Source organism: Oncorhynchus kisutch, linkage group LG1 (assembly GCF_002021735.2).
Source record: "Oncorhynchus kisutch isolate 150728-3 linkage group LG1, Okis_V2, whole genome shotgun sequence".
Classification (NCBI taxonomy): Eukaryota; Metazoa; Chordata; class Actinopteri; order Salmoniformes; family Salmonidae; genus Oncorhynchus; species Oncorhynchus kisutch.
The window spans coordinates 53,155,313-53,180,444 of NC_034174.2; the positions used below are offsets into that span (position 1 = coordinate 53,155,313).

The following is a 25,132-nucleotide window of genomic DNA, read 5'->3' on the forward strand; positions in this document are numbered from 1 at the left end:
TGTGTCACAACCGGCCGTGACCAGGGGTCCCATAGGGTGGTGCACAATTGGTCCAGCGTCGTCCGGGTTAGGGGAAGGTTTGGCCTGAAGGGGGCTTTACTTGGCTCATCGTGCTCTAGCGACTCCATGTGGTGGACTGGGTGCCTGCAGCCTAACGTCAGTCGTCAAATGAACGGTGTTTCTTCCGGCACATTGGTGCAGCTGGCTTCTGGGTTAAGCGGGCTGGTGTTAAGAAGCGTGGGGTTTGGCCGGTCATGTTTTGGAGGACGCATGACTCGACCATCGCCTCTCCCGAGCCCTTTGGAGAGTTGCAATGAGACATGATCGCAATTGGATATCACAAAAAAGAGGGTTAAATGACAAAAAAATAAATAAATAAACATACTGTATATACAAATGACAAAATAAGAATATGTTATGCTAATGTTATGGTAAATATAAATACATTTTATTCAAGTATAAATGACCAAATGACCATAAATGACCTGTTATTCACCAAAATGACTGATGATTCCGCTTACTTTGTTAAATTACCAGTAGCTTTGCAACTATCAAGGATGAGTTTAAATAAGCCGTCAAATACTTTCAGGGTTATTTAATTTGAAAAGTGATAATGGAGAGAGTGTTTTAAGTCATCATTTTAAGTCATCATTTTTTCTACCTTGCCAAATCGTGTGGAGAAGCTCCCTGTGAGCAAAGAGTGGAAAATGATGATGGTCTCGTCAAGGTCCCACACAAACACACGCTGGAAAATAAGACAAAGACATATTTAGCCAAATTGTTATTTTTCTATCTCTACGTTGAAGAGAAAATGACAGTGCGGGCTACACATACAAACTGATCAATCAGTAGAAAAATGACTTGGAAAATCATAAAAGACCACCAAGAGCTACTAAACTGTTCTACCATTATTTGTAAATGTTGTGAACTCTTTTATGACTTTTACTGAGTGAGGTCTATAAATGACACTTCTGATGATTTCTTTACAGTTATGGAAGTGCAACTTCACTTTAAACCATCTGTCTAACTGTCAGTAACCTCTGTTCTTACATTTTAATAACAGTATGTTTGTGGTCTGTTATGTGTCTATAGTGTCTGTGGTCATATTGTAGCTCAGTGTGTCAATGGCTACCATTGACGGGATGTGTGTGTATGTGTGTGTGCACATGTGTGTGTTTGTGACTTCCATGGACTGTAACATTACCTCTATATCTGAGTCCAGGGGAGGCTGTGGGTCACTGACTCTTTTCCTGCCCCTCAGTTTCCCGTCTGAGCTCCGTCTGGCTGGCACCCCCTCTGGCTCTTTCCCTGGGGTGGGGGGGCTAGGGGGTGGATGGTACTCTCCTGGAACACACACACACACACATCCTGTCAATGAAAATGTCTAAAACACCAAAGAACCAAAGACAGAAAGATAAATAGAATGCTAAGAGGATAATAAATCATTCTCCAATAAAGAGAAGAGGCGGGCCAACCATCTGTACCTGGGTGGGACTCAGGGCTGTGATTGGGCACCACGGCAGGGTGTTCTGGATGCTGATAGGGTATGGGCGTGGTGATGGCACTAGGGCTGATGTTGCTGCTTGCGAGGTACGGGCTGTTGTAGTGTGTGTTGTAGTATGGCGAGTACTGGCTTTGGCTGTAGCTAGAGTACGCTGAGAAGTCCTGACAGAGGGAATGGGAAGAATATTAAAGACTTCCTAAGATATATGAAAGAAAAATACACAGAATATTACAAATGGTCACATATTGGGCTTCACCCTATCTTCACAGATTTATAAAAATATATATATCTACCATGTCGTGAAAGAGGCTATCACTGAAGCCAGATGAGTGGCACATTCAATTGTAAGTTGCAGTATTCCAACCCCATTTAATGCCATCCCAGCCATTTGGAAACTTTTTGTACTGCGAGAGCTGTTTTTATTTGTATAAAAGATCGTCGTCCATAATGGTGTGCGTATTACATCCTGTGCTGACCTGTTGTGTGGGGTTGAATGGAGTTGAGCCTGTGATGGGGTTGGCTCCCTGGAAAATCCCAGAAGGAATACTGCTACCTGGAAAACAACATTAAACCAACTTCAAAAACAGACTCACATTGACTGACATTTACAGAAGTTGGACTTGCATTGAAAGCTCCATTGAAAATATATTTGTATTGGTATTGTAATACCAATACATTTAACAAATGGAAATAAAAACAGGCAAATTTAAGAATGCAAGGCAGTTAAACGTAACTCAACAGAAATTGCACACCTATCGTACAAGTATATCAGTCAATTACCCCTCATTAATGGGCATAACTATGCATTTGTAACTATGTCTACTAAGTGGATCGTGAGACAGCATTGGCCCTAGAGTTGCAAAATGATGGTAACCTTCTGGTAAAATTTCACAGGTTTTCCAAAAATCCTGGTTGGAAGATTTCCAGAATAAGAAGGGAATAAGCAGGAAACAACACCTACTGTAATGCAATCAACTCAACATTCATCACAGAAGTAGCTTCACAACATGGCCTCAAAACACTGACTTGCCTCAACCCCTCCAGGGAGTATGGCACTTGATTTATGAGTCCCAACAAGAACAATGTAGTTGGGGGGGGGGGGGGGAGCCTGGTGTGCTAGCTAGCTACTCCATCAGTGTTATCAACTCTGCTGAAGGAATGCCTTCCTCTGGGCTCTTTTCCCCCCAGCCACACTCGTGTGTTACCCCTCAACATCCCTCTTTCCCTCCATCCCACCACCCAAAACCTAACCTTAGATGAATGACTACCCAGAACCACCCGGGAGTCTCCCAGGACAACAAAACATAAGTCTTCAAAGCAACAACACAAAGAAATCAGAAGGTCTCCAAATAAACAGTGGAGTTTCTGGTTTTGATTTGGTCTGTCCTTTGTAGTGTAGTGTGTGGTGTGTGTGCGTGTGTGTGCGTGTGTGTGCGTGTGTATGTGGGAGGAAAGGTCTGGTGGTCTTGTACATGGAGTTGCCATGGGAGTTTGTTTCAAGCCACTCTAGGTTTTTGTTTACCTGTACTGAAACACATGAAAGAAAGCAGAGTCGTCACATGTATTCCATTGTTAGAATACCAGTGTTTCAGTCTTACTTTCTGACAACAACGGTAGCGGGCTGAAGCTGGAACAGACTGACATTTCGTCCAAGCTTAGATGAATGATTCTGCTACAAAATACAGAGCAAGAAAGTATAAATATAACAAATATACAAAACTCTCTTTGAAGATCAATGTGGATTCTATAAACCTGCTTTGCTATAGGGCCATATTCTCATCTCTCAAGTTTGATCTTGAGTCTCCTCTTTTGGGTCGTATTCATTAGGATCAAACAGAAGAAAACTGGACTTGTCCAATAAGAAACGCTCATTTCAGTTTTCCATTGCTACAATGCGTACTCATGAATATGACTCTTAAGAGTGGCCCTGCATTCCCCTGTCAGTAAGTCCATGCAGTTCCTTCATTAGCCTCCCCTCCCAGCACCACAACATGCACCTTAACCTCTAACCTCTGACAGAGCAAGGTCAATTTCACGCTGCTTTGAAAGCCATCAAGTCCTACTGAGCCAAGCATACTTTGGGTGCCGAAGAACTGGGGAATGTGTGGAGCACAGACGCACACACATGGAACACACGGACACATACGTGCAGACACACACAAACACACACGAGAGTGTGCTGGTTCGGGCCGTGGTGTGGGTGTGTGGGGAGGAAGGGGCCTGACCTCCAGAGAGGAGAGAGAGAGGAGGAGAGTGAGATTGCTGACGCCAGGCACCCAGACCGCAGCTAATGGAGAACAGGCGTGGAGGAGGACAGACGGGCACTGCTACGGACACCCACCTGGAAATGACAGGACCCCACTCACTGGGCTCCAAGTCAGAGGGCCATCATGATGGAGAGATCAGAGAGAAAAAGAAAGCGAGAGGGAGGGAGGTACAGTGGCTTGCGAAAGTATTTACCACCCGTGGCATTTTTCCTATTTTGTTGCCTTACAACATGGAATTAAAATTGTTTTTTTGGTGGGTTTGTATCATTTGATTTACACAACATGCCTACCACTTTGAAGGTGCAAAATGTTTTTATTGTGAAACAAACAATAAATAAGACAAAACACTTGAGCGTGCATAACTATTCACCCCCCAAAATCAATACTTTGTAGAGCCACCTTTTTCAGCAATTACAGCTGCAAGTCTCTTGGAGTATGTCTCTATAAGCTTGGCACATCTAGCCACTGGGATTTTTGCCCATTCTTCAAGGCAAAACTGCCCCAGCTCCTTCAAGTTGGATGGGTTCCGCTGGTGTACAATTCATACCACAGATTCTCAATTGGATTGAGGTCTGGGCTTTGACTAGGCCATTCCAAGACATTTAAATGTTTCCCCTTAAACCACTCGAGTGTTGCATTAGCAGTATGCTTAGGGTCATTGTCCTGCTGGAAGGTGAACCTCCGTCCCGGTCTCAAATCTCTGGAAGACTGAAACAGGTTTCCCTCAAGAATTTCCCTGTATTTAGAGCCATCCATCATTCCTTCAATTCTGACCAGTTTATCAGTCCCTGCTGATGAAAAACATCAGTTGTTGTTCTCAGAGTGATGAGAGGTGTTGGGTGTGCGTGCGCCAGACATAGCGTTTTCCTTGATGGCCAAAAAGCGCATTTTTTTATTTTACCCCTTTTTCTCCCGAATTTCGTGGTATCCAATTGTTTTAGTAGCTACTATCTTGTCTCATCGCTCGGGAGAGACGAAGGTTGAAAGTTATGCGTCCTCCGATACACAACCCAACCAAGCCATACTGCTTCTTAACACAGCGCGCATCCAACCCGGAAGCCAGCCGCACCAATGTGTCGGAGGAAACACCGTGCACAGGGCAACCTTGGTTAGTGCACACTGCGCCCGGTCCGCCACAGGAGTCGCTGGTGTGCGATGAGACAAGGATATCCCTACCGGCCAAGCCTTCCCTAACCCGGACGACGCTAGGCCAATTGTGCGTCGCCCCACGTACCTCCAGGTCGCGGCCGGTTACGACAGAGCCTGGGCGCTGCAGTACAGCGTGCTTAACCACTGCGCCACCCGGGAGGCCAAAAAGTGCAATTTTAGTCTCATCTGACCAGAGTACCTTCCATATGTTTGGGGGATTCTCCCACTTGCCTTTTTCGAACACCAAACGTGTTTGCTTATTTTTTCTGGACATTCTTCTGTAAAGCCCAGCTCTGTGGAGCATATGGCTTAAAGTGGTCCTTTGGACACATACTCCAATCTCCGCTGTGGAGCTTTGCAGCTCCTTCAGGGTTATCTTTGGTCTCTTTGTTGCCTCTCTGATTAATGCCCTCCTTGCCTGGTCCGTGAGTTTTGGTGGGCGACCCTCTCTTGGCAGGTTTGTTGTGGTGCCATATTCTTTCAATTTTTTAAATAATGGATTTAATGGTGCTCCGTGGGATGTTCAAAGTTTATAACCCAACCCTAATCTGTACTTGTCCACAACTTTGTCCCTGACCTGTTTGGAGAGCTCCTTAGGCCTCATAGTGCTGCTTGCTTGGTGGTGCCCCTTGCTTAGTGGTGTTGCAGACTCCGGGGCCTTTCAGAACAGGTGTATATATACTAAGATCATGTGACACTTAGATTGCACGTAGGTGGACTGTATTTAACTAATTATGTGACTTTTGAAGGTAATTGGTTGCACCAATCTTATTTACGGGCTTCATAGCAAAGGGGGTGAATACATATGCACGCACCACTTTAACAGTTAACATTTTTTTTTTTTTTACATTTTTTGAAACAAGTTATTGTTTTCATTTCACTTCACCAATTTGGACTATTTTGTGTATGTCCATTACATGAAATCCAAATAAAAATCCTTTCAAATTACAGGTCGTAATGCAACAAAAACAAAATAGGAAAAACACCCAGAGGGGTGAATACTTTTGTAAGGCACTCTAGGAGAAAGGACTGGCCATAGAAAAAAGGATAGATCTCAGCAAAAGAGAGAGGTAAAGTGAGTGTGTATGTGTGAGAGAGAGAAATAGAGGGAGGGAGACAGTCAGTAGGAATGAAAGAGGGTAGGATGGCTAGCCATTTGTAAAGTAGCGAAGAGATCAGAGCGAAAGGCACAAAGAGAGGTGGAGTACTGACCTTGTATGTGTGTGTATTTGGGTGTTTGTGTGCCAGTATGTGTGCATGCAATCGTCTGTGTCCGTCTGTATTCATCAAGATCTCATTGTTTTTCATTTGAAACTCGAAGTATGCACATCTATTTTTTACCCATTCATTCTGCTTGGTTAGATGGTTAAAACAGAAACAATTCAAAGGTTAACAGTTTAGGCATGATTTCAGAGTGGTTAAGGCAAGGGCTATGGTTTGAGGAAGGCTCTGCAAAACTACTGACCTCATACCATCAAGTATCATCAAGTATTCTCACGGCTTGCTAGAGTATTCTGAACTACCGCAGCGCAGTGGTCTGACCAGCGCACTTTGGCTCCAAGCATCACCAGTTCCTGCCCAGTGCTGGGCAATTTTTTTTTGTGTGTGTGTGTGCAAGCTTTCATGTGTTTGTGTGTTAGGGTTTAATATTTTCCAGATAATCAACACATTCTTCCTCCCGAGAAAATTTAGAGGATTTACCAGACATCCTGGTATTACCGTGAAAACCAGCAGTGCTATTTGAAAGCATTCACTGACTGTACAAAACATCTTCCTTATACTGAGTTGCACCCACTTTTGCTACAATGTGTTAAAAGCAGTCCACAGGGATGCTGACCCATGTTGACTCCAACACTTCCCATAGTTGTGTCATGTTGGCTGGATGTCCTTTTGGCGGTGAACCATTCTTGATACACATGGGAACCTGTGAAAAACCCTGCAGCATTGCAGATCTTGACACACTCAAACCGGGGCGCCTGGCACCTACTACAAACCCCGTTCAAAGGTACTGAAAACTTTTGTCTTGCCCATTCACCCTCTGAAAAGCACACATACACAATCCATGTCTCAATTGTCTCAAGGCTTAAAAATCATTCTTTAACTTGTCTCCTCCCCTTCATCTCAGCTGATTGAAGTGGATTTACAGTAACAAGTGACATCAATAAGGGATCATACTGTAGCTTTCACCTGGTCGTCAGTCTATGTCATGGAAAGAGCAGGTGCTCCTAATGTTTTATACACTCAGTGTCTGGAGAGACATGAAAATAGCTGTGCAGCTCCCCATACAACCTGGCAGAGCTTGAGAGGATCTGCAGAGAAGAATGGGAGAAACTCCCCAAATACAGGTGTGTCAAGCTTGTAGCGTCATACCCAGGAATACTCGAGGAATACTCGCTTTGTCATTATGGGGAATTGTGTGTAGATTGATGAGGGAAAAAACACAATTTAATACATTTTAGAATAAGGCTGTAATGTAATAAAATGTGGAAAACGTCAAGGGGTCTGGATACTTTCTGAATGCACTGTACACTGCTCATTCCCCTCCCTATATCGCAATTCAACCTCAGTCCAACCTACCTAAAGGTTATGGAAAATTTGCTCTTTCAGTATTTCTCCAGTAGGTTTCCTGAAGGGGAAAGCCTCTACTTCAATGTCAAATATAATAAAACAAAAACACTATAGTAAATACTACAGTAAAGTCTGCAAAAACACTACAGTGAATACTACAGTAAAGTCCGCAAAAACACTATACTATAGTATTTTTTTTATGTGAGCATATAGTAAGCATAAACATTTATAGAAGCCATGCAAGTAGCCTAAAGGATGTTTTCTATTGGGGACTTTATGTTGAGTAAACATGGTAGGCTGCTAGCGTTGTGATGACTGGTCTAATGTAACCTATGAATGAAGCCAGAGAGTTTATGTCACACATGCATATTTTGTATTTTTCCATCAGCTAATTTTGCTCCTCTCTTTCTCGGCATATCCTCTCACCAGTTGTGATGTGTTCAAGGGATTCTTGGGGAGGGTAGGCTATGGCCATCCTTTAAATTTTTTTTTATAGCTCTGATCTGATGTTTCCTGTACGCCTACATGTTTGCAATGGCATGGTAGGTGAACCTGTAGGACGCACCGACCTTGTGCAAGTAAAAACAGTAGGCTACAACAGCACACACACTCACACTTGAGCGTTATAATTATGCAGATAGCAAAGAAGAGAAGTCAGATTTAGACATTGTATATAATTTAACAGTTCCATTTCCCCGGCTGTTCATAGAAATAATGTATTATAATTGACTAGTTTCTCAACATTATTTATCTCGGAAAACGAGAATGGGTTTGGGGAGGATATCCCAGTAAAAATTGGTAATCCGGTTACCGATATTAAACCCTAGTGTGTGTGTGTGTGTGTGTGTGACTGACTGGGTGTGGAGTAGCTGTAGAGGCCCTGGCTGGGGGGAGTGCTGCTGAAGTTGGAGTAGCTCAGCAGACTGTTCTGTCCTGGAGAGTGGCTGAGGCCATCTTCTGTCTTAATGTCTGCAGAGGAAAGGACATAAGGAGATAAATGATCTACACTGGATACAGTTACTGCAACTGGTTGCACTGTATTTCACAGAGGGACATGCTGTAAAACTGGGTGTGTTGTAAAATGCGGGCAGCATTAAATCAGTTTGCGAGCCACATTTGGCCTGCGGGCCTGTAGTTGGAGACCCTGGTGTAAATGGATGTGGAGTTGTGGTTCCTAATCACGGTGCCTTAGATGCCATACTTTCAAGACAACTTTTAAACAGTCATATCCCCACCTCTTCACCCCCCGTATTGAATGATATGAGAGTACTTACTGTATGAGGGCATGCTGTAGCCCTGGGTGTGGTATGTATACGGTGTGTAGGGTCCCGCAGACTGGAGGGCAGGGCTGTACTGGGTCTGTCCGTACGCCGCCATGACAGCTCTTAGGTCAGCTGATCTAGAAGGAGGAATTAAAGACTGGTAAGTTGCTAAGCAACATGGGGACTATATGTATTGTCCAAATTGCCATGTTGGCTGCTTAGCCTATGCTATGCTAGGCTATGACTAAGAATTGTCACACATCAGATGGCATCACTCCTCCAGGACGCTCGTCCCTCAACAGATCTGTCTTGTAGGACCTGGAATTCCTATTGAATTTTGACAATTCAAAAAAGTAAAACTTAGTTCCAAATTTCACAATCTCACTGCACTCTCGTGTGACTCTCCATGAAATAGACAAAATAACTAGCAAGCTAAATTATTACAAACGCTGTGGCAGTGATTTTGCATGTGAATATTTTAAAAAAGCAGACAAATTCTGGTCACCAGTGCAGTGACTTGATCCGCTGTGTTGCTAACTGTTGTAGTTAGCTACTTTACTGACACAGTTAGCTAGTTAGCTAGCACTTCCTTCACTTACATAAAAAGCTTGCTTAGCCTGTTTAAATTACCCTGAAGTTGTAGACATGTAGCCCCACAATTAAGAGGGACTGACTGTTATCAGAAATCAGCCCGTAGATCAGCATGTTTCTCTGCGATCGTATCGTTAGGTCAGCTGAGCACAGTCAGCAGCTGATTCGGGGGGCTACTGCAATGACTCATGGCAAAAGAACAGCTGCTTCATGAAAACTCATAATATTGTAAGCATTGGCACTACTAGCTACAGTAGCTTGCTAGCTAGCTTTTGTTGGAAGATTCAACATTGTGAGTGCAGTAGGTAGCTGGTTGGTTAGCAGCATCGTTGCAGTCAAAGATGATTTCAGTGACTTGCTCAGCTAAAGTTATCAAGCTAACGTTAATTTTGGACATATTATGCTAGCTTTTGTGCCATAGTCAAACTTCAGAAATACTGCTCATTGAAGCACTATAGTTCTTAGCTATATGTAAAATGGAGCGACTAAGACTTCCTCACCACAAAAGCATCAACCTTATTGGCACATTAATTGTTTTAGCTTCAGCAGATGATGTCCCCATGGTAATATTTTCACATGGTAGACAGCACATTGTAGCATAACTACTTTTGAGCTATCCTATTACCATTTGCAAGATACAAGACAGATCAGTGCAGGCGAAATCAACGTGCTATCTAATGTAAGACAATGATGACTCAAATCTCAACAACACTCACTTGCAGATGAAGGAAGAGTCTGATATGGAGTCTTAGTGTCCCTAGAGGAGAAAACAAATGAAAGAAACAGAGAAACATGTATAAATACCAATAAAAAATAATATTCACTGAGAAATGAAAAGGGTAATAAATAACTTGAGATATGATTTCACAGTGTTAAAAGGCTTTATACGATTCCAATTTCAACACTTAATTAACCATAATGCCATAGTATGACATTTGATAAAACCAGTCTGATCCCACAGTGACTGTACATACATACCCCAACCAGAATCCATGGATTACAGGCAACATTCGCACTGAGCTAAAGGGTAGAGCTGCCGCTTTCAAGGAGTGGAACTCAACCCAGAAGCTTATAAGAAGCTCTTACTTTTTTTAGGTATTTTCTTAAAACTGCATTGTTGGATGATAAGGGCATGTAAAAGTAAGTATTTCACTAAGGCGCATGTGACAAATACAATTGGATTTGTTTTGATTCCACTGTTTAAGTTACGTTAAATACCTGCTGTTTCTTTAAAGGAAAATACAGTGTGTTACAGCCTTAATTTTAAAAAAGTACATTCAGGTTTTGTGTCACTGGCCTACACACAATACCCGATAATGTCAACATGGAATTATGTTTATAGAATTTTTTACTAATGAATTAAAAATAAAAAGTTGAAATGTCTTGAGTCAATAAGTATTCAACCCCTTTGTTATGGCAAGCCTAAATAAGTTCAAGAGTAAATTAAATAGTGCTTAACAAGTCACACCCCTGAGTGAACAGAATCACCTTTGCCAGCAGTTACTGCTTTGAGTCTTTTTAGGTTCATCTTTAAGAGCTTTGCACGCCTGGATTGTACAATATTTGCACATTATTCTTTGAAAAATTCCTAAAACTCTGTCAAGTTGATTGTGATTTTGAGATATTTCTGTATTTTATTTTCAATAAATGTCTACATTTTTTTTTTAAACATGTCATTATGGGGTATAGTGTGTAGACAGGTGAGATTTTATTTTATTTTATCCATGTTGAATTCTGGCTGTAACACAACAAAATGTGGAATAAGTCAGCGGGTATGAATACTTTCTGAAGGCACTGTATATTTTGCAAATGTCTACTTACTTGACTCTGTAAAGAGAGGGTTTTCTTCCCTGGCAAGGGTGTCACTCAAGGTCCTCGCCGTCAGCTTTCCTGTGGAAACAATAGTGAATAAGCATTAGAAGTATGCGGCTGACTGACACAAAGCAACATGCCTCGGGCACTGACTTACTCAAAAGTTGGAACAGAACTCAAATTTGGGCCAAAAGAGCAGGGGGATAATTATCGTACTTGGAGAGTTCACAGAGTGATTTAGGTTTAGGAAAGAATGGAGTTTTTGACAGGGGAAAAGAGACTGACAGCCGGACAGACAGGCTGACAGACAGGCATGCTACAAGTCGGAGAGAGCTGACGAGGTTGATACAGTATAAGAATGCACCATAAGGGATGCCACTGACAGACAACAGTCAAATTACACCCGTTTCTTCTTCCTCGTCAGTCAAAATGGCTGTTTGTTAGTAAGAGCTTGACGGATGACATAGTTTCCTGGGAAAGCACAGAAGAATTCCCCACTTCTTTGCTTCTCTCTCTGTCTCAACACTGTGGCACCTGTACAGAGGTGTCACATCACGATGACTGCGGAGAGGTAAACTAGGTCAAGTTAACTGCATAATCGGACAGCAGAGTTGTATGAAAAGCACTTACTTAGAATGACCTAGAAGCACATGTAAACTTGGGCATACTGTCACATTTATGTTGTACAGAAGTGTGAAATGCTAATATACACAAAGTACCAATATACAGTAACTGTCAAAAGTTACGTTCCTGTGGGCGGTCCTCATGAGAGCCAGTTTCATCATGGCGCTTGATGGTTTTTACAACTGCACTTGAAGAAACTTTCAAAGTTCTTGACATTTTCTGGATTAACTGACCTTCATGTCTTTCTCTTTGCTTATGTGAGGTGTTCTTGCCATAATATGGACTTGGTATTTTACCAAATAGGCCGAATTTCTCTATACCCCCCTACCTTGTCACAACATAACTAATTGGCTCAACGCATTAAGAAGGAAAGAAATTCCACAAATTAACTTTTAACAAGGCACACCTGTTATTTGAAATGTATTCCAGGAGTCTACATCATGAAGCTGGTTGAGAGAATGCCAAGAGTGTGCAAAGCTGTCATGGGGGTAAAGGGTGGCTACTTTGAAGAATCTAAAATCTAACATATATTTAGATTTGTTTAACACTTTTTTTGGTTACTGCATGATTTCATATGTGTTATTCCATAGTTTTGATGTCTTCACTATTATTCTACAATGTAGAAAATAAAGAAAAACCCTGGAATGAGTAGGTGTGCCCAAACTTTTGCCTGGTAATATATCCCAATTCAGTTTAGCATAATGGCACCTTTACCTTAATATATAGCTATCCTAATATATTTCATAAACAAATAACAATAAACAAGCAGTAAAATGGACTACAATAGATAAGGATGGGAGTGTGTGTATGTGTGAGAGTGAGAGTGAGGGAGGGACAGAGTTGAAGCCAACAAGCTATTCCTGGAGTCGTCCTGTCCCTACTGTTATCTCCCTAACCCCTTCTTTCTCTGTCCTTCTACAGGTATTCTGACCTTGAACTTAAGCATGGACCAGCCAGCTATACATTTGGGGTGGAGATCACATAAATGGAGATGTGACAGAGGTGTGTCTTCAGATACACATATTCTGACCTTGACTTAATTCCCTCATAATTCCACAACCTTTACACGCGAGGAAACCATGAATAAGGTCGAGCACCTGTCGGTTCCAAGTGGAAAAACACCATTTTTTCCCCCTGATAGAAATAACACCATTCTCCATGCACTGTAATTTAAAAACTAATAAGAGCTAGGCAAATGAGTAATCCGTTTGGAGAAGCAGATTGTAAATACAAATAGAAATAGTTGTAGATGATTTTTCCTTATGATCGTTGGATACAAATGTGAAACCAGTAATATGGAAGCAAACTGAAAATCATATCAACATGTATTTTGGCCCTTTTTCCAGTAGGCTATAAATAGCTGTGCTGTACTTTTTATTTTTTTTATTTTTTTTTACAATTTGTATCATGTTAAATAGTATACATTATTGGTAGCCACCGTCAGTAATACTCACATACATTCATAACTGTCATTTTAGTGTTCATTTTCTTCCATTTCTAGCTTGTACATTTTGCATCATTCGATTCCGTTTACCTTTCTTTCCTCTATCAATAATTTGAGACATACATATATGTAGCCTCTTTGAATCATTACGGAATGCAGATCACACATAGCCGTTTAAACCTGGAGCCTAGCGCATGGTTCAAGACGACTGGACCGTTGTCATTCCATTCCATGATTAGTGAGGATTGTTATCCGGAATATGGTAACATTCAGGATGAATCAAATCACTGTATTTTTGTTTCATCAATATATTTTGTGCATAAAGACTCTCCAAACCTGTTTTTTATTTTTTATTATTCATAAATATTTTCGAAACCTAAATCATCTCCAAGATCAGAGTATTTTTAAGTCTATACCAATTGCTGCTGAAATGGAGACGAATATGCATATATGGATTTCTTTCATTGAGCCCTAATATTCTCAACCCATTCTTTTGATACTATATACCGTATTAAAGGGACACCGTATTTGAAGGGATGGCTTTAGACACATTTACTGAAAACCCTAGCAAATGAAATTCCACGAGAAAATCTGATGGCCAGCAACTGGGAGGGTTTCAGCGGTTGAATTAAATGTATTCAGTGTGCGCAAGGGAACCATACCTGCAGAGCACATCACAGGCCTGCATAAGGTAAGTCTGAATACCAACTAGCGCTTAGGGCTGCAAAGCGTTGGCAACTTTCTGAGTAAATTTCCAGAATTTGGGGGAAATCTTCCATGGGACGTTAAGCCCGGGAATTTGGGGAATTTTGCTTAAATTCATCAAAAAAGTTACACTTTTTTTGTGGGATACACATAAGGCAATTCTAGGTCTTGCGGCATATTTTGGTTAAACTATTCCAAATTCAAAGGAATTGCAACCCTCTGCATGCACAGTGCATTCTTCCATCACATGCACAGTGCATTCTTCCATCACATGTGCAGTGCACTCTTCCATCACATGTACAGCTGATTCTCAAGATCTTGCACACTAATGAGACGCTGTTGAGCCCACACTACTACACTGTCTGAGCCAAGGACTATACATGCTTCCTGGCATGTTTTGATTACAATACTGGGTTGAGTGAATATATTTTATGACATACGAGATTTTTTGTTAACTAGTAAATAGTAGCCTACAGCAAAGTGTGTTTAAATCATTTCTAACTTGTTAATTTCTGCTAGATAGTTTTTGCTACCATGTAGGTTTTAGCTGGTTTGAGCCTGCTAACTGAGGAGTGTTTATTCACCTGTTTCCATACATGTTTCATTTAAAGTTTAAAGTTGTTTATCTAATTGCTTAACTATTTATCTGTACTTTTATTTTATTTTTTACACAATTGCATTTTATTTATTTTTTACAAATTTTTTCCAATCTTTACAGGAAAATGCCACGGGCACTATCTGATGTGTGAAGACATTTCACTGTAGCTAATGTAGAAGGAAGAGCTGTGTACATTTGCAAATACTGTGCCAAATCACATGTCAAGAATGGAAAAAAGATGCAGAATCATCTGGCCATGTGCATCAAGTTCCCTCAACGCTCACAACAAGCAACATCTGACAAAAGGCCCTCTACTTTTTTACTCAATAGAGGAACGTAGTCAAAGGTATGTGAAGGGTCATCAAGTCACAGCACCAATCTACCTCACCAAGCAAAAGAAGAAGAGAAGAATTCCCAGCAACACCCGTTGGGGTAGTGTTGTCATCATGTTTGACAGTCTCCTGGAGGGGAAGGAGTCTCTCCAAGAAATGGCCATATCACAGTCTGCCGATATGGACAGCCCCATCAAGAGGATCCTCCTGGATGATGTATTTTGGGAGAGAGTGGTAAGCAGCCTGAAACTCCTGAAACCTATAGCAGTAGCCATTGCACGGATTGAGGGAGACAATGCCATCCTATCTGATGTTCGGACTCTGCTTACAGATGTTCGAGAAGAAATCCGTACTGCCCTGCCCACTTCACTGTTGCTCCAAGTAGAGGAAACTGCAGTTCTGAAATACATCAAAAAGCATGATGCACATTCACGCTGCAGCATACATGTTGGACCCCAAGTATGCTGGTAAGAACATCCTGTCTGGTGCACTACCGTGTCTCACCTTGACCTGAATGAGGGCAAGGTTTTTAGCAGTCTGGCGAAGTACACTCGTATGCAAGGGCTTTGGGATGAGATGCTATACGGCAGTCGTGCCAACATATCTCATCAGTGGAAGGGACTTTGTGGCTCTGAAGCTCTTTCCCCAGTTGCCTCCGTCATCCTCCAAATGCCACCAACATCAGCCGCCTCAGAGTGCAACTGGTCCTTGTTTGGCAAATTTGAGGCTTTTTGAGCCTGACAACGAGTCATCCTCAACATGGTTGGAAAGTGACAGTGAAGATGAGGCCTCAGAGTCTGATGTTCAAGAGGTGGACATTGAGGAGGTCCAGGGAGAAGACATGGAAGCCTGAGAGGAAGACAACCAAAGTTTTAGTTTCTAGACTATAATTTTACAGATGTATGTTGAAAACGTTTTTGGGAGTTGTGATGGATCATTGGGGATCATTCAATATTCCATTTATTTTGTTGTTCAGTGAAATTATCCCATGTGAAGAGTCAACTCATTTATTTAAAGTTAAATTCGTAACTAAATTGTTTTTGTTTTTTTTCTATTGGAAGGATTTAATCATTTGCAATTATGTCTAATTATGATAAGGTAAAAGGTTTATGTTTCTGTCTCCATAAGATATGGTAAATATATCCAATGCAAAAAACATATACATTTAAATGGTATTAATATTAATTTGCATATATTTCTGTTAATTCCCATATATTCCCATTAATTCCCATATATTCCTGTTAATTCCTACGGAAAGTTTCCACCTCTGATTATTCCCTCAAATGTGTAACCCTACAAGCACTTAAATCAAAACGATTAAAAAAGGAATAGATTTCATAAGTCTGAATCGGACCCTATGTGTTTCTAAGCACTGTTTTCAATCAAAACCTGTGTCCAGGTTTCCTTGGTAAGAAAAATAAATAAACAAACATAGTGAAAAAGGGTTTGGATTCATGTAATTACTGTCTGAAAGAAATAGAGGCTGCGGTTCACTTACCCTCACCTTATGACCTTGGGGGAATCCCCGTCACCATCTTGAAAGGCCGTCCAAATGATTAGCCAAGCAAGGGAAGTTTGCAACGTAAGCCCCTCAGCCCCCGTTTTTAGTCGAATTTGCAAGTGTACAATTATGTTCAATCCGTGGCCTGAAACTACCCATAATTCAATTCGCGAGGATTGTATTCCCGCGAAGAAAAGTCAGCCAAAACTTAAAAACAACATCAATGGAGAATGCAAATAAGTTAGAAATTGTGCTACTAATGCACATGACGGCACAAACACGTCTCGTAAATATGTTTTTGTTTGGTTATCTTTTGGAAATTGTATTAAATAAACATTTTTCTTTTTCAGAAGATCCAGGTAGGCAGGCTAACATTAGTTAGCTAATTCATTTGCAAGCTATTATACAGTAGGCATATATTAATAATTATGTAGTTAATATAAGTAGACATGCAATCATAATTGACTATAGCGCATATAAAGCATCCACAAGCTACCGGTGGGGATGAGTAAGTGCTGCATTTCCGGCCCATTTAAAAAATCATTCCTTCCTCACTTGCCCCTTGTCCTGCAAGTGTATACTCATCAGACATCATGATACATCATCAAAAGTGTCCACTTAATTTGAGGGCTGAGGGGATAGGGTGTGTCTTTTAAGTGTTTGGACTGTAGCCAGAACCTCACTGTGTAACAACTTGAACATGCTCTCATCTTGCAGCTCAAGAAGATTTAATGACCTAACGTAAAAATGTGATGTAGTGCTATCCTCCCGACAGAGTACCTCCAATGTGTTTTCAGTCATGAGTTTTCCTGCCTTGATTTGACATATTATGTAACTGTAAATATAATATAACAATTGTCACTTTTTCCAGTAAGGTTCAGACCCACTTTTCAATAAGTGGCTTGAAAACGGTTTTATTTACAAAGCAATTACATACGTGGATACAGTGGAATTTCAATGTAGACATATCCGTGTTGGTACATAGCACTTACAACTGTTCAACCTGTGTGTGGCAATTAAGTTAAGATATTAACTGAGAATAACTGACGGTGAGAGAGAGAAAGGTTGAAAGTAAGAACGACAAAAATGAAGATTAAGAGAGAGTGAGATGTATATATAGGAAGAGAGTAAGAGAGAGTAAGGTTGAGAGTGAAAGAAAGGTTGAAAGTAATGGGGTTCGTCATGGTTGAGGACAAAAATCAACAGCTCTTTCCACTCCCCTGATGTTGACAGTGGTCTATTTAAGCAATAAGGCCCAAGGAGGTGTGGTATACAGCCAATATACCACAGCTAAGGGCTGTTCTTAGGCACGGCGCAGCGCGGACATGACACAACGCCTCGACACAGCCCTCAGTCCAAACCTGTGAGGTGCCTTATTGCTATTATTAACTGATTACCAGTGTAATTAGAACAGTAAAAAGACATGTTTTGTCATACCTATGGTATACGGCCTGATATACCATGCCTATCAGTCAATCAGCATTCAGGGCTCGAACCACCCGGTTTATAAGTGCCTTTAGGGCACCTCAATCTGGCCATGCAGAACACTTCTGCTCACTGTGGCCTCATCACCGACATAAGACTGACAGAGACAGAGGAGAGGCAAGACAGATAGGGACAAGAGGGATATTAGCAACTGCACAGCAGAACGAGATAGGGCCCCAGGGGATGAGAGAAAGAGGAGGGAGGGAAAGAGAGATAGAGGTCACGTGCATGAGAAATAGAGAGAGAGAATGGAAAAAAGCTCAATTAAGACATCTCATCACGTAGAAAGAGAAAGCTAAAATTCTTATAACTAGAACATTTGAAAGAGGATTGGAGTTACATAGGTTATGACGCACAATATTGAACAGCAGACCTGACAAAAAAAAGTCTGTGTAGTGTCTACTTTATATCTACAGAGGCTAAAGCTTTTCACATTAGCACATTAGCCCAAAAAATACATTGCACATAATGATGAAACATATGTTTTGGCAACTCCTGCTGACGCAGCCGACCTCCCAGCTTCTCCAAACACGGTGTCGTGAGTCATTGCAGTACAGGCTGTTTTCATAGTAAATCATAGTATTCCTACTGTGGAGAGGGCAAAGGACTCTAGAAAACCACTTATGTGCCTGTGTTAATGACCGAAAGGAAAACATAAACACGGTCAGACCGTAAATGTGTCAGGGAGCCAGGGTGATGTATGGTCAATAGTAGCTCTCGTAGTCGATAAACTGTATATTACCAAATGTGCCTGGACACAAAAACTGCTGTTTTAAATAATAGAATGTTCCCATAAAAGGAATGAATAAAGTAACACCCTTCACTATCCATTTCTAGGATTGTCTTTAAAAATGAGAAAATTAAATGATATAATACAACATCTGATGAAGATATAAACAAAAATATGCTATACTGTTCAAGTCTGGGAATGTTTTAAAATAATTTGTTTTTGCATACAGTTGAAATCAGAAGTTTACATACACTTAGGTTGGAGTCATTAAAACCACTCCACAAATGTCTGGCTAACAAACTATAGTTTTGGCAAGTCGGTTTGGACATCTACTTTGTGCATGACACAAGTCTTTTTTCCAACAATTGTTTACAGACAGATTATTTCACTTTAAATTCACTGAATTACAATTCCAGTGGGTCAGAAGTTTACATACACTAAGTTGTCTTTGCCTTTAAACAGCTTGTAAAATTCCAGAAAATTACCCTTGGAAGCAATTTCCAAATGCCACGTTCAAACAATAGCACGCAAGTATAAACACCATGGGACCACGCAGCCGTCATACCGCTTAGGAAGGAGAAGGGTTCCGTCTCTTAGAGATGAACGTACTTTGGTGCGAAAAGTGCAAATCAATCCCAGAACAACAGCAAAGGACCTTGTTAAGATGCTGGAAGAAACAGGTGCAACAGAATCTATATCCACAGTAAAACGAGTCCTATATCGACATGAAAGGCCGCTCAGCAAGGAAGAAGCCACTGCTCCAAAACCGCCATAAAAAAGCCAGACTACGGTTTGTAACTGCACATTGGTACAAAGATCGTACTTTTTGGAGAAATGTCCTCTGGTCTGATGAAATCAAAAAATAACTGTTTGGCCTTAATGACCATCGTTATGTTTGGAGGAAAAAGGGGGATGCTTGCAAGCTGAAGAACACCATCCCAACCATGAAGCACGGGGGTGGCAGCATCATGTTGTGGGGGTGACTGGCGGCTCTGGCGGCTCATGACAGACTGGCGGCTCTGGCGGCTCATGACAGACTGGCGGCTCTGGCGGCTCATGGCAGACTGGCGGCTCTGGCGGATCATGACAGACTGGCGGCTCTGGCGGATCATGATAGACTGGCAGCTCTGGCGGCTCAGGACAGACGGGAGACTAGCAGCGCTGGACAGACGGGAGACTCTAGCAGCTCTGGACAGACGGGAGACTCTAGCAGCTCTGGACAGACGGGAGACTCTAGCAGCTCTGGACAGACGGGAGCACCTGTAGGGAGGAGACAGAGAGACAGCCTGGTGCGTGGGGCTGCCACAGGACCCACCAGGCTGGGGAGACCTCTAGGAGGCTTGGTGTTAGGAGGAGGCACCTGAAGGACTGGGCTGTGGGGGAGCACTGGAGCTCTGGTGCGCAGTCTTGGCACCACTCCCCCAGGCTGGATAACTATTCTAGCCCGGACCCTCCAGAGTGCAGGCACAGGTTGAACCGGGCTGTGGGTAAGCACTGGAGATCTAGTGCCTACTACGCGCACCTCTCCCTTAGGCTCCACTCCCACATTTGCCCGGCACGAGCGGAGCGCTGGCATAGGACGCACTGCACCCTCCCAGCGCCCCGGGAGACACAGCACGCAGAGCCGGCGCAGGATACCCTGGACCGAAACAGCGTACCGGCGACCAGACACGCTGAGCAGGCACCTTGCGCCCTGGCTGGATGCTCACACTCGCTTGACACTTTTGGGGAGCTGCCACGTACTGGCGACACCGTGCACTTAACTGCATAACACGGTGCCTGACCAGTAACGCACTGCTTATAATAAGCACGAGGAGTGAGCTCAGGTCTGCTACCTGGCTTAGCCACACTCCTCGTGTGCCCCCCCCAAAGATTTTTTGGGGGGCTGTCTCTCGTACCTGTCGAGCTGCCTTGCTGCCTCCTCATATCGCCGCCGCTCAGCTCTGCTTTGGGGCGGTGATATTCCCCAGCCTGTGCCCAGGGTCCTTCTCCGTTCAAAATCTCCTCCCATGTCCAGGTGTCTTGTGATGCTGGCTGCTGCTGCTGCTGCTGCTGCTGTCGTCTGTTACCACGCCGATTGGTCCTTGGTTGGTGGGTGTTTCTGTAACAGCTGATTTCTTACTCTTCCTCTGAAGAGGTGTAGCAAGGATCGGACCAAGATGCGGCTTGGTAAGTGTCCATGGTTGTTTATTTAAAAAACATAAACTGAACACTATGAATACAAAAACAATAACCGTGAACAAACCGAAACAGTACCGTGTGGCGACAAACACAGACACGGAAACAAACACCCACAAACAAACAGTGAAACCCAGGCTACCTAAGTATGATTCTCAATCAGAGACAACTAACGACACCTGCCTCTGATTGAGAACCATACTAGGCCGAAACATAGAAATCCCAAAATCATAGAAAAACAAACATAGACTGCCCACCCCAACTCACGCCCTGACCATACTAAATAACGACAAAACAAAGGAATTAAAGGTCAGAACGTGACAACACTCTTGGCATTCTCTCAATTAGCTTCATGAGGTAGTCACCTGGAATGCATTTTAATGAATAGGTGTGCCTTGTTAAAAGTTCAAATTGTGGAATTTCTTTCCTTCTTAATGCATTTGAGCCAATCAGTTGTGTTGTGACAAGGTAGGGGTGGTATATAGAAGATAGCCCTATTTGGTAAAATACCAAGTCCATATTATGTCAGGAACAGCTCAAATAAGCAAAGCGAAACGACAGTACATCATTACTGTAAGACATGAAGGTCAGTCAATGTGGAAAATTTCAACAACTTTGAAAGTTTCTTCAAGTGCAGTCACAAAAACCATCAAGAGCCATGATGAAACTGGCAGAGTTACTTCTGCTGCAGAGGATAAGTTCATTAGAGTTACCAGCCTCAGAAATTGCAGCCCAAATAAATGCGTTCAAGTAACAGAGTTCAAGTAACAGACACATCTCAACATCAACTGTTCAGAGGAGACTGTGTTAATCAGGCCTTCATGGCTGAATTGCTGCAAAGAAACCACTACTAAAGGACACCAATAGCAAGAAGAGAGTTGCTTGGGCCAAAAAAAGATGAGCAATGGACATGAGTCCAAAATGGATATTGTTGGTTCCAAACACCGTGTCTTTGTGAGATGCAGAGTAGGTGAATGGATTATCTATGCATGTGTGGTTCCCACCGTGAAGCTGCCTGGATGGGTAGGTGTGATGGTGTGGTGGTGCTTTGCTGGTGACACTGTCAGTGGGTTATTTAGAATTCAAGGCACCCTTAAGCAGCATGGCTACAACAGCGTTCTGCAGCGATACGCCATCCCACTTGGTTTGGGCTTAGCGGAACAATCATTTGTTTTTCAACGGGACAATGACCCAACACACCTCCAGGCTGTATAAGGGCTATTTGACCAAGAAGGAGAGTGATGGAGTGCTGCATCTGATGACCTGGCCTCCACAATCACCCGACCTCAACCCAATTGAGATGGTTTGGGATGAGTTGGACCGCAGCGTGAAGGAAAAGCATCCAACAAGTGCTCAGCATATGTGGGAACTCCTTCAAGACTGTTGGAAAATCATTCCAGGTGAAGATGGTTCAGAGAATGCCAAGAGTGTGCAAAGCTTTCATCAAGGCAAAGGGTGACTATGAAGAATCTCAAATATAAAATATATTTAGATTTGTTTAACACATTTTTTGGTTACTACATGATTCCATATGTGTTATTTCATAGTTTTGATGTCGTCAATATTATTCTACAATGTAGAAAATGATTTTAAAAAATAAAGAAAAACCCTTGAATGAGTAGGTGTGTCCAAACTTTTGCCTAGTACTGTATACACAGTGCCTTCGGAGAAGTATTTAGACCTCATTGACTTTTCCCACATTTTGTTAGCATACAGCCTTAATTTAAAACATATTGAATCACTTTTTTCTCATCAATCTAAACACACAATATCCCATAATGACAAAGCAAAAACAGTTTTTTAGAAATGTTTGCAAATGTATTAAAAAGAGAAAAAAAGAAAATAATAATAATAAAAATATTATATATTATATATTTTATATATTATATATATTATAATTTTTTTATTAAAAAAATACATTTACATAAATATTCAGACCCTTTACTCAGTACTGTGTTGAAGAACCTTTACCGCCTCAATTCTTCTTGGGTATGATCCTACAAGATTGGCTCAATTGTATTCGGGAAGTTTCTCACATTCCTCTCTGCAGATCCTCTCAAGCTCTGTCAGGTTGGATGGGGAGCGTTGAAGCACAGCTATTTTCAGGTCTCTCCAGTGATGTTCGATCAGGTTTAAGTCTGGGCTCTGGCAGGGACACTCAAAGACACACATAGACTTGTCCCGAAGCCACCCTTGCGTTGTCTTGGCTGTGTGCTTAGGGTAGTTGCTGTGTTGTAAGGTGGACCTTCGCCCCAGTCTGAAGTCCTGAGAGCTCTGGAGCAGGTTTTCATGAATGATCTCTCGATGCCTCCATCCTGACTAGTCTCTCAATCCCGGCAGCTGAAAAACACTCCAGCGTGATAATGGCATGATTCTGCCACCACCATGCTTCACCTTCGGGATGGTGCCAGGTTTCCTCCAGACGTGACACTTGGCATTCAGGCCAAAGAGTTCAATTTTGAGTTCATCAGACCAGAGAATCTTGTTTATCATGGTCTGACAGTCTTTAGGTGTATTTTGGCGAAAACCAAGCGGGCTGTCATGTGCCTTTTACTGAGGAGTGGCTTCTGTCTGGCTCCTCTACCATAAAGTCCTGATTGGTGGAGTGCCACTGAGATAGTTGTCCTTCTGAAAGGTTCTCCCATCTCCACAGAGGAACTCTGGAGCTCTGTCAGAGTGATCATCGGGTTCTTGGTCACCTCCCTGACCTTCTCCCCCGATTGCTCAGATCGGCCGGGCGGCAAGCTCTTGGAAAAATCTTGGTGGTTCCAAACGTCTTCCATTTAAGAATTATGGAGGACACTGTGTTCCATAATGACGAAGCAAAAACAGGTTTTTAAAAATGTTTGCAAATGTATAAACAAATTCAAACTTAAATATCACATTTACAAAAATATTCAGACCCTTTACTCAGTACTCTGTTGAAGCACCTATGGCAGCGATTACTGTCTCGAGTCTTCTTGGGTACAAGCTCAGAACAACAGTATTTGGGGAGTCGGGTTCAAGTCCGGGATCTGACTGGGCCACTCAACACATTCAGAGACTTGTCTCGAAGCCACTTCTGTGTTGTCTTGGCTGTGTGCTTCAGGGTCATTGTCCTGTTCGAAGGTGAACCTTCGCCCCAGTTTGAGGTCCTGAGCAGGTTTTCAAGAATGTAGATATCTGAGAGAGCCATGTGAGTGAGTGGTGCTTCGGCGCACACAGCCCGACGAGGGGAATCATAATTATTACTTTCAGTCCAAGGGCACAACAGCCACTGGCCACAAAAGGCATGTCGTTTTTAAGGGGGCATTACGGCCACACAAGGGGGATGCTGCCGGGAAATTCAAGCCATTACCAAGTGCTTGTCAAATTGTGAATGGGAGACTGATGAAGGGTGTGCAGCCTGTGCAAAAAACTAAGCAGAGCACATGCCTTTCATGTGACTTCAAATCATCATTAGAGTTGCAGCCTTAGAATGTGCTAAAAATGAAAACATAGTTTGTATCACAACAAAAGTTATTAAGCATATAGGAGGACCTGTTTTTTTGTTAACCGCTCAACACAGATGAGCTACATGTGCGCACTCCCTCAGAAATCATTTGGAGAAAATATCCTTTCAAATTTATTACGATATGTTAAATTGTATTCTTCATACTATAAAATAATATTAAATAATGCCACATAATTCTAAGCAATTCTTGTCTGCTAAAGGAACTAGATGTAGCCCACAGCCATATGGTATAGCCAGATCAGGGCCTAACATAAGAACTACTTAGAGTATGCTATTCTGTTCTTCTGAAATATACAAAATACATATTTCTTTAGATCTGTCTTTGCATGGAAGCAGACATGCTGTCAGAGTGTAAAATGTCCATTCTAATAAACCTATTCACCCAACATTGGAATCATATTCTAATATTATATATTTCCATACCTAAATAATTACACCCACACCCACCCACTACTGAGACATCTTTACCCGTTTGATAGGCTTACTGCAAGTAGCCTACATAGCCAAGAAAGAAAGATGAATCCAGTCAGAGACCCACTAAAGCAGCACCACCCCCTCATGACTCTGAGCCTGCATGACAGGGTTGGTCCAATCTAAACCAAAGCCCCCGTATGGGTGAGTATAATATACAAGGAAATTCTTAAAGCTGCTAAGAGAACCTTGATGACCTCATACCTAGCCGGTGGGAATTCTGGTGGAGTACCCCCACCCAGGTCATGGCAGTGCTGGCAACACTGGCTGCAGCAACCCATTGGGGGAGGGTCACACTTGGACAATCAGAGAGGTGGCAGAATACTGTGGCCCTGGTGGCACAGCATAATAATAATGGTCTGATTGCACAGAGGTGCACAGAGGTGCCGGGGAAGAAGTGTCTCTATGGGGGACCAGT

At 42.3% G+C, this 25,132-nt stretch overlaps 1 protein-coding gene and 1 non-coding gene across 2 annotated transcripts in view; one reads left to right on the forward strand and one right to left on the reverse strand.

The window, feature by feature from the left end:
- Nucleotides 1-25,132, reverse strand: part of LOC109897787 (eyes absent homolog 2) — a 66,952-nt gene that overhangs the window by 11,489 nt on the left and 30,331 nt on the right. Inside the window, exons 2-9 of the mRNA XM_020492395.2 lie at nt 11,163-11,231; nt 10,058-10,098; nt 8,763-8,887; nt 8,344-8,457; nt 1,981-2,057; nt 1,485-1,665; nt 1,205-1,344; nt 662-745 (exon numbers count right to left, since the gene is read on the reverse strand). Of these exons, the coding sequence (XP_020347984.1) occupies nt 662-745; nt 1,205-1,344; nt 1,485-1,665; nt 1,981-2,057; nt 8,344-8,457; nt 8,763-8,865 (699 nt within the window). The 5' untranslated portion in view covers nt 8,866-8,887; nt 10,058-10,098; nt 11,163-11,231. The remainder of the gene's footprint in view (nt 1-661; nt 746-1,204; nt 1,345-1,484; nt 1,666-1,980; nt 2,058-8,343; nt 8,458-8,762; nt 8,888-10,057; nt 10,099-11,162; nt 11,232-25,132) is intronic.
- Nucleotides 7,510-7,564, forward strand: LOC116376293 (U7 small nuclear RNA). Its single transcript, XR_004211715.1, has one exon. It is a non-coding gene; the product is annotated as a U7 small nuclear RNA (small nuclear RNA).